The following is a 12,891-nucleotide window of genomic DNA, read 5'->3' on the forward strand; positions in this document are numbered from 1 at the left end:
TGTTGTCTGGGCTTGGTGTGGGGGAACATCTGTGCACGCTGGCCATGTGTGCACACGCTGCTGTGTGTGTGTGTGCTGAGGTGCAATTGTGTACTCCGTGGTGTCTGAGGGTGCACCAAGGTTCCCACACCCCACCTTTGGCCCACCCTGTGATCCTGTTCATCCTGACCCTCAGCCCCCCACGCCCACTGCTCCCAGTCCTCACTAGGCCCAAGTAGCCCCCACTCTGGGCAGCTTCAGGCAGCCCAGTACACCCACCCACCACCCTGATCCCTGTGGTGACACCACAGGTGACAGATGCCCCCACCTGACTGCTATCTTAGCCCCTCCATGTTCTCCGCCAGGACCTGCCCGCCCATCACACCCAGGCTCAGACCCGAGCCTCAGGACTCAGAAGTGACTTTATTTCTCTGTAGACGATGCCCTTCAGGCCAGGCTTCTGGGCTGTGCCTGGCTTGGCCTCACTTCCCCTAGGGGACCTTGGGGTCCCAGCTCCTGCCCTCACCCCCAGTCCCCAGCCTCCTGCCCAGACACCAGGTGTCCTGGAGAAATCCAGCTGCCTGGGACACAGAGCTGGTGAAAAGGCAGGAGGTCTCACACAGGGAAGGTGAGAGCCACAGACCACAACACTGGCCAGTGGCGTCCCTGCCTGGGTCAGACCAGCCTGGGGTGAGGCAGTGCCAGCCAGACTCAGGGGAACAAGCTCAGAACCCTGCGGGAAGGAGGGACCTCAGGGCCCAGCCCAGAGGAGGGCAGGCCCCAGGCTGAGCAGGAGCCCCCCAGCCAGGGCCCAGGGGCTGCACCCCCCAGCGGCTGCCTGGTTGCACAAGTCCTTCCCACAGCACTCCACGTCGACTCTCAAGATCCCAGAGTTAATGAACCCCATCAGATAGTCTGAGAAAAAGTGCCGCTTGACGAAGTCACAGGAGGACGCACACATCTTGTTCACGGAGTGATCCTTCCTGCCTGGGGAGACAAGGGACTGGGACTGGAGCTCCACCTGGACCCTCTGCTTTGTCCCCAAGACCCTCCAGGTCAGTTTGGGGCCAGGGCCACAGAGCTGAGGCCTTCAACCCACCGAAGCTGGGATCTACAGAGAAAGGGGTCCTAAGGAGCCAGGGAGGGAAAAGCTGGGCAGCATCCTACCCGAAAACCCATACTCATCCCAGCCCAGGGTGGCTCAGAGAACCACACCTCTGACCTCTGCCCAAAGTCTGGCCTTCAACAACCTCACCCCCACCCTGATCCCAACTTACTGCTGCTGGGGTCGGTGATCCGGACACTTGCACACACAGTATCCGATGGCTGGCACTGCTTCGGGGTGCAATGGCTGGAGTTGGTGGTCAGGGTGCAGTCCTGGCACCACAGGCCATGAGCTGGGCAGAGCATAGGGCTCAAGATGACCAGAGGAACTGGAGCCTGACCAGCCAGGTCCTGTGTCCCCTCCATCCCCACCTGCCCTCCTGGCAGAACCACGCCCACAGAGGTGGCTCCAGCTCCCACTGGACAGGAATGAGCAAGCCACACCCCGTGTCCTGCACACTCCCACCCCGCCTCACAGACACCCCCAGAGCTGGGTGGGTCCCAAGCTATTAAGGCCCAAAGAGGACTTGGTGGGTAGCCTGGTGGGGCTCTGGGAAGAGAAGAAGTGTGAGAACTCGGACAACTGGGCAGCAAGGAGTACCCACGCAGGACCAGCAGTCGGGAGGAAAGGTGTCTGGCGCCGTCGGGGGCTGGGAGAGACCCGCGTGGCTACTGCCAAGCGGCAAGGGCCGGCGGGGTCGCAGGGGCTGGGAAGGGGCGTGGTGAGAACCCGAACCCTTGGAGGATTCGGATATTCCGGTGACCTGCCCCTGCCCCACGGACCCCAGCTCACCCGGCGCGGGACACAGCAGCAAGGCCAGCAGCGCCAGGCCCAGGCTCTTCATGGCTGCGGGCAGCATGCTCCGGGCGGGCCTCGGGGAGGCGCGGGGGCTTCGGGTGGGGGTCCTCTGGGGCGCAGGCCTTGCGGGGAGAAGCCTCGGTCAGGAGACCCAGCCCTTGGCTGAGGCGCAGGGACCCTCCCCTTTTCTGGCCTCGGGATGAGTCCTCCTCCCAGAAATCCAAAGCTGGGGGTCGGCCAGCAGCGCGCCGAGCCCCACCCCCACCCATCCCCCAGCGCGTCCACCATCACCGCTTCCCCGCCAGGGAGAAAAGGTCTACCCTCTCCAGCGAGGTGACCACCCAAGCTGCACCCACCCCGGGCCCGGCACCTGCAGCGGGTACGGGGGAGGGGGGCGTCTCTCCTCCCTGGGGAGCTGTCAGTGCGTCGGGTCAGGAACCACAAGAGGAGGTGGGAGCGGACCGTACCTGCCGACAGGGGAGGGGTGCGCGCCTTGTCCCCACCCCTACCCCTGGGCTGGGGGGCCGGGAACCCCGCGCCTGGTCCCCTCCCCCGGCTCCCGCGCGCGCGCCTTGGCGCTCACCGCGGATCAGGGCGTCGAGCGCGGGCCTCGGGGTCGGGGGGCGCACTCACATCCCTGGGGTGTCCGCACTCCGGGCTCGGGCGGCGTGCGCGGCGCGGGGAGTGGTGCCCTTCGGTCTCCCTGCGGACCGGAACCCGGGCGCAGCCTCGTCTTTCGGGGAACGCAGCCGCAGACGCGGACCCCGCGCGAGGGGCGGGGCGGAGCCGGGGCGGGGGCCGCGCGGGGGGCGGGGGCGGCGGGGAGACGCGCGGGCGGGGGGCGCCTGGGGCTCGCGGCCCCGCGGCAGGTCGCTGGCCCGGGCCGCGCGCGCCCTCTCGGGTTCCCGCGCCCACCACCGCGGCCCGGTGCACCTCCCCCACCTCCCCCCACCCCCGCCCCCACCTCCCCCTACCCAGGCGTGGGCAGGATCCCTTCCCCCTCCGCTTGGCTGAGATCCCCTTGGAAATTCTCGGAAGAACGTCGACTGCGAAAGGAAGAGAAGCGCACAAAGACGCAGAGGGAGGGAGGTAAAGCCGCGGTGCTCCGTGCAGGTCCCGTCACCCACCGCCGGCTCAGCCTCCCAGCGTGGGGCCCCTCCCTCCGAACCCAGTCCTCGTTTCCTATTGCTCCAGGCAGTTCTCCTCGGGGCCTCGAGAAGACCCCCACCCTCAGCCCCAGACCAACCCCAGGGACTGCTGTCACCAACCACACCCACACCCGGAAGGCTAGAATCCTGGCGAGGCAGCGCGGGTTTGGACCGGCTTTCCCTTGTGCCTGGAATCGGTCTCAGCCCCGCACTGGGTAAGCCAGAAGCCACCGTCGGTCCTTCTAGACCTGCTTTCATTCTTTTGGCTAGAAAAAGTGCCACTGTTCTAGCGCTTGCGTTGGCGCTGGAGACGGTGAGAAGATAGAGGTAGGCTTTTGTCCTCCCGAGTCTTACCCTAGACAAATGGTTGTCACTAGTACTATATCTTTGTAAGATGTGACCAGCTGAGTCAATGTTTATTGAGCACATACTATGTGTTCCTCCTAGCCTAGAAACTTGGTGTATGCTATTCAGTACGATGGACAACGACCCTACTCTGCAGGGTTGTCAACCGTTTCCATCATACCTGCACAGAGGTTGAGCTCCCAGCTCAGGGTCACACAGTTGACCAGGTGACACAGGCAATATCGGGCTGCAGCAGCTAAACATCTCAGTGCTCCTCCTCTGTGTAGCTTGGGAGAACTGTAGGCAAAGAAGAGATGGACAAGAGTTTAAGAGGATCGGGATTTGCATTTGGGTGGGAGAGAGCTTCTCCAAGGATGTGATCTTGAACTGACACCTGGACATCAGGATTTAGAAGGTGCAGACAGCAAGAACTAGGTCACAGCTCAAGCACAGCACTTTTGAAAATATTACAGAGCTCTCAAGAAAGTAAGAGGAAATTCAATAAATGAGTAAATAGGAGCCCCAGAGCCTGCCTGCGGAGAGGAGGCAGACCTGGAGGCCACAGGGGCCCTGGGCAGAATTCAGACCTGCACATGACAGAGATCCTGGGTCCTGGTGTGGATTCTGCAGAGACAGAATCTGGGGCAAGGATTCCAGGGCAAGCTGTATTTGGAGGTGCAGGGAGCGTAACTGGGGTAGAGATTAGCATTCAGTGGTCCAGGGCAGGGAGGGAGGCCAGTAAAGGTGTGGTTCTGAGCAGACTACCAGAGTGGGGCCTGGAGCCTTGTCACAGGGAGAAGTACTGAAAAAATGTCATCAAAGGAACCTGAGTGCTCTTGCCCCACAGGTGAGGAGCTGCAGTATTTTTTAAGCAATCCAAGGAGTCATCAAGGGCTGCTCTCCGGGGTTCATTCTCTAGTACCCACATAAGGTGGGCAAAGTACCTCTTTTCAGCTCAGAGATGCAGCTCCATCTGTAGGAAGCTATAGCCAAGCATACCCACACGGTTGCAGATTTGAGGGAGCATTTGCAGCAAACCCCCAAAGTGTATGGGCAGTGGGGTAGGAAGGGGGCTGGGCCTGAGACTCCATAGAAAGCTGAGCCGCCAAGGGCACAGAGTAGCCCACAGCAGCAGCCAAAAATAAAAGTGTGACATCTCTGCAGGTAAGCCACCTCCAGTGTAGGGACTGGTTCACAGCCTCACCTGACCAACCATGAACTCAGAATAATAAAATCAGCTGGCATCCAAAGAAAACAAAGTAACACTCAACAGAAACAAGGTGGCATAGGTTCAAATCCCCAAATACTCACTACACTGGAAGTACGAAAGATAGAGTCAATCTTCTCAGCATTCTTAAGATATATTAAAGAATGGAACAAGGCACTGTCATGCTGACCAATGTCCATCTGGGAAAAGATAAAATCTTTAGAAATGAGATGGAAAAGTCAGAGAAACATTGAAAGAATCACACTAAATGAAAGAAGCCAGTGTATGTGTCTCTCACACACACCCCACTATATATTATATCTTTACATTTATATGAAATCTCCAGAATTGGAGAATCCAACAGAAGCAGAAAATAGATTAGTGGAGCCTGGTACTGGGGGAGGGAGGGAGGAGGGAGAGGGGCTGCTCGTTAACATTGCTAATAAATGAAAATGATAAAAAAATCTCGATTTTTGGAGTGATGAAGATATTCTAAAAATAGATGTGAATTGTATCTCAGTACAGCTGTTGTTTTAGAAAAGAAGCCTGTAGATGGGTTAGGCAGTCAATTAGACACAGTTGAAAGGGAAATTTGTGACCTGGAAGATAAATTTAAAGAAATTATCAAGAATGTGGCACAAGGAATGAGGCAAAGTTAAAAGCGTAAAAGAAACATAAAAGATAGCATGCAGAGAGCCAAGAGAAACCCAGCTGAAGCCCCAAGGAAAGAGCTGTGTGGGTAACACTTATTAAAAAAAATTCAGAACTGGTGAAAGGCAGGATTCCACAGGGAACATACGGTATACTAACTAGAACAATAAAAAGAAAGTTTACCCCAGGTACAAAAGAGTGAAACTGCAGGCCAAAGGGAACCTTGGGACCGTCCCCCAAGGAAAACAAGTCCCAAGGAGACAGCAGAATTTCAAGGGCAACAATGAAAACCAGGAGAGAATGAAACAGTGTCCTTAGGGCGGGGGCTGGGGCTCAGCGGTAGACGGCTGAGCACGGGTGAGGCCCTGGCTCCGATCCTCAGCACCACATGTACGTAAATAAGTAAAATAAGGGCATTGTGTCAACTACAACTAAATTTTTTTTTTTTAAATGGTGTCTTTAAAGTAAGTGCTCAGAGGATAACTGCCAACTAAGAATTGGACAGCTTTTCCAAAAATGAGTGCAAAATAACATTTTCAGGTAATTGAAGTTTAGAAAACAACTCAATAGCAAGAAAACAAATAGCCTAATTTAAAATTGAGCCATGGCTCTGAGTAGATCAAAATAGATCAAAAGAAGACATACAAATGGTCCATAGGGTTGGGCAGGGGGAAATCCTCAGTGTCACTAACCATCAGGTAAAATGAAACCATGATATGTCTCTCTCTCTCTCTCTCTCTCTCTCTCTCACACACACACACACACACACACACCTGTCAGGATGGTGATTGCTGAAAGCCCAGAGGACCACAGGCCTGGCCAGTGTGGAGGAAGGGCGCCTCCGTGTGGTTGTTAGGAATGTCCGCTAGCACAGCTGGGTAGAAAACAGCATGCAGGCCCCTGCAGAGACCTAAAGAAGAGCCGCTGTGCTGTGCTGTGCTGTGCTGTGCAGCCGCCCCCCTGTGGAGCGTACACCCAAAGGAAAGGCAGGCAGCAGGTGGCAGAGACAGCCTGGCTCCGCACTCCCCAGTCACCACAGCACTGTTCCCAGATCAGCCCAGGCATCCACCAGTGAATGGGTGGATGAAGAAAACGTGGAACACACACACCATGAATATTTCAGAACTTCCTTTAAAAAGGAAGAAAACTGACAGGCGCATGGTGCACACCTGTAATCCCAGCCGCTGGGGAGGCGGAGGCAGGAGGATGGCGAGTTCAAAGCCAGTCCCAGTAATGGCGAGGTGCTAAAACAACTCAGTGAGACCCTGTCTCTAAATAAAATACAAAATAGGGCTGGGGATGTGGCTCAGTGATGGAGTGCCCCTGAGTTCAGTCCCCAGTACAAAAAAAAAAAAAAAAGGAAGGAAGGAAATCCTGTTCTTTGTGACAATATGGACGCACCTGGAGGACAGGGAGCCAGGTGAAACGAGCCGAGCCGCATCCGAGGGTCTGGAAACACTGAGCTCAGAAGCGGAGTGGACTCCTGATTCCTGGGAGCTGGGGTGTTGATCAGTGAGGGGCACAGTGTTCATGAGACAGGAAGAATGAGCCCCTGAGAACTATTGCACAGATTGGCAACTGTAGTTAATATAACATGGTTCAAAGTTACTGAGAGAGCAGGTTTTAAATGTTCACAACACACACACACCAGCGTGTGAGGTGATTGTGAATCAGCTTGGCTTAATTGTTAATGAAAACTTGTTTTTATCCGTGCGGGGGGTTGAACCCAGGACGTTGAGCATGCGAGGCAAGCACTCAGCCACTGAACTACACCTCAGCCCACAATTCAAACATTGTTTTAAAGTTTAGATAAATACAGTTTTTAGACAAATAAAACCTAGAGATATTGAGAAGTTTTCCACTAAAAATCCCTTCCTGAGCTTCCGAAGGTGGGCTGGGAGGGGGCTGTGACCATGGAGAAGGTGTGTGGCTGGCTCTCTGTTGGGACCTGAGGAAAACAGCCTGGAGCTGGAAAGGGTATTGGGTTTCAGTCCATGGCCAGTGACCCCAGGGCTTTGGTGCTGAGGGGAGGCAGAGCGTCAAGGCAGCAGGGTGTGGTCAGCTCAGGGTGGCCAGGAAGCCGAGAGGGAGGGGCGGGGGATACAGGCCCCAGGGCACACCCCCAGGGACCCTCCTTCAAGCAGGGCCACCTCCTCCAGTGCCCACCACCTCCCAACATCCACCTGCTGTGAGCCTGAGCCTCACTATCCCGTCACCCCCCCAGAGCCCCATCTCTGAGCACCCTCAGAAGGTCCAGGCCTTCCCTGCCTGGGCCCCGGACGTCCAGCGGCAAACCGTACAGGTGTAGAACATCGGAAGGAAGGGCAGTGACCCAGGAAATCCAGACTGCAACGTCCGCGGCAACAAGGACATCTGCTGCGCGGAGCCCTGGACCGCAGCAGCCTGCAGGACGGGTGGACGCCGCAGACGAGAGGCTGTGAGCGCAGGAGGTGTTGGTCGGAGCCGCGAGCTTTCGGTCCTTTAGGTGCCGTGAGGCTTCCAGAGCAGCCTGCAGCAGCACTCAGGGAAGGGAGCCACTCGCGGCTGTGGCAGGTGCGCAGGCTAGGTGTGCAGAGACCGCACGTGTCCAGGAGTCAAGGAAGGCCGGGATGCCCTCACACGTGAGCAGGGGAGACTGTGGAGCGAGGTGGGAACGCAGGCAATCATCAGACCCCACAACGCCAGGGCAAGTAAAAGATGCCTGTTGAGGAGCGTGCTGCTAATTTTTTGTGACCACTTGGCTGAGCCATGGTGCTGAGGTAATAAGTCAATCAGACATTATTCTGGACTTTTCTGGGAGGGTGTGTTTGGATGAGATTAGCATTTAAATTGGTGCCTCTTGTCCTCCACGGTGTGGGTGGGCTTCACCCAATCAGTCGAAGGCCTGAGGAGAACCCAAGAGTAGCCTGGGGACCCCTGAGCAGGAGGGAATCCTGCCAGGGGGCAGCTTCTGGACACAAGTGCTCGTGGGCCTCCCTGGTCTCCCGCCTGCAGCTGGCCCCGCAGGCTCTAGGTTTGCCAGCCGCTGTCACCGTGAGCACCGGCTCCTCAGAGCACATGTCCACACATTAGCGCAGCCGCTGGGTCCATCTCTCTGGAGAACCTGACCCAGGGGAGTGGCACTCACCAGTGAAGACCATTCTGGTGGCCTCCCACCGCCAGGGCACAGTTGGCATGGGCAGAGCCCAGCGAGGGCAGTGGAGAGGTTTGCGGAAGCGGGAAGCACACAGCTGGCGCCCCAGATCCACGAGCCCCTCTGACTGCTGCTAGGTGCAGAGTGGGCCGGAAGATTCTAGAAGAGGACAGTGTCGGGAGCTGCCCTGGATGCAGACGCCTTTAAGAAACAGTAGAAAAACAAAATTTGCCTCCCTAGATGTAGAGAATCCCCCATATCAAGTCTCTCCATGAAAGATTTTTCCTTTTTCCTCTCACTCTCCTAACATTGATTCCTAGTGTATAAATCCCCAAAAATCTTTACCTAATATTTCAAAATATAAAAATTTACAAAAACTCAGAAAGAATCTTCTGGGAAGTCCAAAGACTTCCCAGTCCCACGCTTTTCCCATGGAAGAGGACCAGACACATCAATGTATCCCATTAATCACCTTAATAATTCTTTACATTAATTTATGATCTCTAGAATTGCAAAATTAAAATTTTTATCTTTCTAAAGATGAAAATTTCCCAGATATTATGAGTCTCACGTCACAGATTATACTTCTGTCTAATTCCCTTACTTTCTACAATTCAGCCCACAGTCCTCTGCAATCCTAAACAGGCTTAACTTCTGGAGAGACATTCCAAACCCACTCAATTTCTAAAATTCACCCTGGAGTCCCAGTTCAGGCCTCCATTTGTCGTGACACGTGACTAACCCAGTCAGGGTCACTCCAGGTGAACTGGGCTGCACCAAGTAAACACACAGAGACAGAGAAGTACCTTTTCCTCTGGTTCCGTGACGGCTCCTCCAACCCAGCTCCCACACGAGGCGAGGCAGGCAAGAGAGCGTGCTCCTCGAACCCGGGTGTTATTGGGGGAGGCTGTTCCATGGACTGTTCTATCCCCCAAAGGGCAAAGGGGTAGGACTACAAAGGAACAGGTGAGTGGACTCAACCCAGCAGGTGACATCTACTCCTGGAGCCACACTGTGTTATCCGAGCTGGGGTAACGCCCAAGTTTCTGTGACCTGGCCCTGCCGTGCCAGAGGAAGGCAGTGACTGTTCAGAACCCCGAGCGTCGGGACTTACAGGTGTCTGCATCCAGGGCACCTCCGACAGGACAGGGAACCAGTGGGGCAACAGTGGCTCAGGCAGGGCACCAGCTTGGAACGGTAAGTCTCTGTTCAGGACACCTGCCCGGGCCTGCTGGGGCACAGACGGGCCTGTGTGCAGGGGGTGGGGCAGGCCCTCCCACCCGAGGCTGGAGGCTTGGGCAGCACCTGGGAGTCTGGGAGGCCTGGGAGGCGTCCAGCCAGAGGGCCTGGGAGCACCCAGAACTCCAAAAGCCTGCACTGGAGGCCAAGATGTAGCATTTCCGGCACAAAGAACGGGTAGATCCCCCTGCCTGAGGAGGGAGGGCAAGGAGCCACAGAAGGGGTCCCATGAGGGGCTGGCAGTGGGGTCCCTGCCTGAGCAGCAGAGGACTCGCTCCTCCTGCCGGGGTAGAGCACTGCCCGGGAGGCCCAAGCTCTGCAGACTGCTATGAATGCCGCAGCGCACGACACCTGGCTGGTGCTCCCGGGTCCCGGCAGCCGAGTCTGGGTGCTCTCTGTCCCCACATAGGCTGATGGTGTACCAGCAGGGCTCACCCGAGGGGCCTCTTCCCCCTCAGCTTCCATCATTCCTGCCAAGCCACCCCTCCAGGTCCCTGGGCCAGGCCTGGGGCCTGCACTACAGCCCCAACGTCCTTCCGCTTCCAGGAACCCCCTCCTCACACCCACCCCTCTGCCTCAAATCCCTGCTCATCCCTCTCACCCAGCCACCCCTGAGACTCTCCCACCTCGCCCTGCTGGGCTGCGTCACCAGGGCTCCCTAGGGGCAGGCATGTGTGGGCGTCCCCCACCCCAGCACAGATCAGACAGCCCGACTGAAGGAAGAGCGCCCACTCCACTCTGCCCAGCACACTGCCCTGGGGGCCCACAGTCAGAGGAGTGTTCCTGGGGGAAGTGGCACCGTCAAGCCCCAGGCTCAGACAGCCCCTGTGCCTCGTGCTGGCCTTCCTGCAGCTATGCTCCCAGTTCCTCCCTCCACGCTACCGTGTCCAGCTCTAGGGGCCCTGACTCCCCTCTCTGCCCACCTCTTTGCAGTATGAAAGCTGGCTTCCTCTGAGCTGCTGCTGGCCCTGCACATGCAGTGGAGGTCAGGTCCCGGGGCTGTCCAGGGCCTCACCCTGCCTTGACTGCAGGCCAGCAGTGCAGCACCTGGGCAGGCAGCTGCCTGAGCCTGTGGGTGCGTGGGGCCTGGGCTCACCTCGCCAGCTCGTCCACTGGCTGCCTGCAGCGCTCTGCAGGACCGAGATCTCAGTGTGCAGGGTTCTTAGAGACACCTGAGCAGACAGACCCTGGAGCAGCTGAGCCCACAGCACTACAGGGAGCAGCCACAGGAAGCCTGCCTCAGCCCGAGCCCACCGCCAGTCCCGCCACCAGGGACGAACCTGCGCCTGCCCAGCCCTGCACGTAGCTGGGAAAAAGAACCAGATCCTGTGCCAGGGAAGGTGGGCAGCAAAGCCTCCTCCTCCTCCCCCTGAGCCCGCACACACTCTCCATTGCTTCCATGCGCACACACTTACATTTACACACACCGTTCCTCATGGTCATACTGAGAACTCCAAGTCCCCCTGGTGGCTCAATTCCAGTGTTCTCCAATGCCACACACGTGCTGTCCCCATGTTCTCCTGGTATCTCACCTGTCCCCCTGGCTGGCCCTGCCTGGGGCTGCTTTCCTGTGAGCTGCCACTTGGTAGGTGTGTGGCCCCTGCCCGTCCCTGTCTGTAAACGAGGCACTGCTACTAGGCACAAACAAGCATGGCACGGGGGCATCACGGAGGCCACAGTCACCTGCTCAGCAGGGCATCTGGGGAAGAGATGGCACCACCCTCTCCCTCACCCATCAGCTGGTCCTGGCCTCGGACCTCCCCATGCCCGGCCCACTGCTGACACAGCCACAGCAGTGGAGGGTTGGCACCCCACTGCGTGGAGCTCGTGCCAGTGAGGAAGGGAGAGCAGGGAGGTGAACAGGAAGGTGACTACGGGGTGCACTGTGCAAGGTGAGGAGAGAAGACACCAGTGTGGGGGGTGGGGGCTGGCTCTGAGGGTGAGGCTCTGCAGACTCTGCATCCTGTCCTGGAGCCGAAGGAGGGGCAGGGTAGGGCCACCGAGATGGGGAGCGGGCAGAGGCTGCTCGGGCTGGACATTCTGTTCTCCCTACCCCTCGTCCCAATCCTGGGGGAAGCCATGAGCCAGACCAGGTAAGTTCAGATGGAGCGCAGCCCAGCCCCACCTGAGAACAGGAGCCAATCCCGCAGGGCATCTGCATTCCTGCCCACTGATGCTGAGAAAAAATAGTGTTTTAAGCTCCCAAAATTGGGGGCGATTTACCACACAAAAGATAACACAGGTGGGCAGGCCTGGCCTCTGCATGACCTGAGGTAGGGTGAGGATATGGAAGGAGCCAGGGTGTCAAAGAATAATATGTGAGGAGGGGAGGGTGGTCTCTCGGCAACCAAGAGGCTGAGACCCGCTCTCCCAGGCGGGGCTTGGTTGCCAGGGAGACGGAGATTCTTAACCTGGTTTCCAGGCTACTGCCTTCCCGCAGTGCACGTGGGCGCAGTTCAGCGTATCAGGGTTTTTGCAAACAAGCTTAAGTATGGTGCTTGTGATCAGCAGAAGGAAGGGCTTCCTTTAACAAACAGAGTGAAAGGACACCAAGATGTGGCCAAGAGCCCAGCAGAGGGCTGGGAACAGGGCCCTGACTTCCCTCTCCCAGCCCGACCTGTCAGACGCTGCCTATTTCCTGGAACGCAGGGCGACAAGGGACAGGACTCTCTGACAGTACCCTGAAGTCTAGGAAGACTCTAGGCCACAGCCTGGGTCTCCTCCTTTTTGTGCTCAGGGTCCTGCCAGTGATTGGAGAGCTGTCTGCACCCAAGGCCACCTCTGGCAATGGCCCACGACAGATCAGGGGGCAGCGTCAGACGCAATGCTTGGGGGCATTGGCTGCTGGGCCTGTGGGAGCTACAAAAGGGGGCAGAAGCATAAGGACAGTGAGGCAGGGGTGGGGGACTCAGCTGTGTGGGCTCCTGAGCTCCCTGCCCTGCATTTTGGGCCAACATAGTCGGAATCCCTCCAACTCAGCCAAGACTGGACATGGGCAGGTCACAGGAGAGACACAGCCATCCCAGCAGCTCATGCCAGGTTACAGAGAAGGGGTTGTTTGCCAAGGCTGGCCCAAGGACAAGTGCCCGCACATAATCCAGAACAGAGTGACACACAGAGGAGAAGGCCATGTGGCCACAGCCAAGGAGCCCCTGGAGCCTGCAGGTGCCAGGAGGGTAGGGAGGAGCTCTCCCCGGACCCCCAGCAGTATGGCCCCACGACACGGGCATGTCTCATTTGGATATGCCAGGTGCGGGGAGTGCAGCTTGGTGGTAGAGCACTTGCC

At 57.5% G+C, this 12,891-nt stretch overlaps 1 protein-coding gene across 4 annotated transcripts; it reads right to left on the reverse strand.

Annotated features, from left to right (window-relative positions):
- Positions 1-417: 417 nt before the first annotated feature.
- LOC143382219 (lymphocyte antigen 6H) lies at positions 418-10,178 on the reverse strand. 4 transcript variants are annotated; one of them, XM_076836220.2, is made up of 8 exons: positions 8,361-10,178; positions 7,534-7,868; positions 6,635-6,730; positions 6,007-6,143; positions 4,687-4,782; positions 3,557-3,672; positions 2,857-2,928; positions 2,361-2,585 (listed from the first exon to the last, which is right to left on the reverse strand). In XM_076836220.2, exons 5-8 carry the CDS (start codon positions 4,780-4,782, stop codon positions 2,462-2,464), a joined length of 408 nt encoding a protein of 135 aa, XP_076692335.2. In that variant the 5' UTR covers positions 6,007-6,143; positions 6,635-6,730; positions 7,534-7,868; positions 8,361-10,178; the 3' UTR covers positions 2,361-2,461. The 4 variants fall into 4 exon arrangements, with proteins under 4 accessions (XP_076692338.1, XP_076692335.2, XP_076692336.2 ...); XM_076836221.2 differs by lacking the exon at positions 6,007-6,143; XM_076836223.2 differs by lacking the exons at positions 3,557-3,672; positions 4,687-4,782; positions 6,007-6,143; ... (1 more) ...; positions 7,534-7,868; positions 8,361-10,178 and adding exons at positions 418-966; positions 1,257-1,376; positions 1,877-2,004; positions 2,253-2,349 and having other exon boundaries at positions 2,516-2,585; positions 2,857-2,926.
- Positions 10,179-12,891: the final 2,713 nt, after the last annotated feature.

Source organism: Callospermophilus lateralis, chromosome 16 (assembly GCF_048772815.1).
Source record: "Callospermophilus lateralis isolate mCalLat2 chromosome 16, mCalLat2.hap1, whole genome shotgun sequence".
NCBI classification, from domain to species: Eukaryota; Metazoa; Chordata; class Mammalia; order Rodentia; family Sciuridae; genus Callospermophilus; species Callospermophilus lateralis.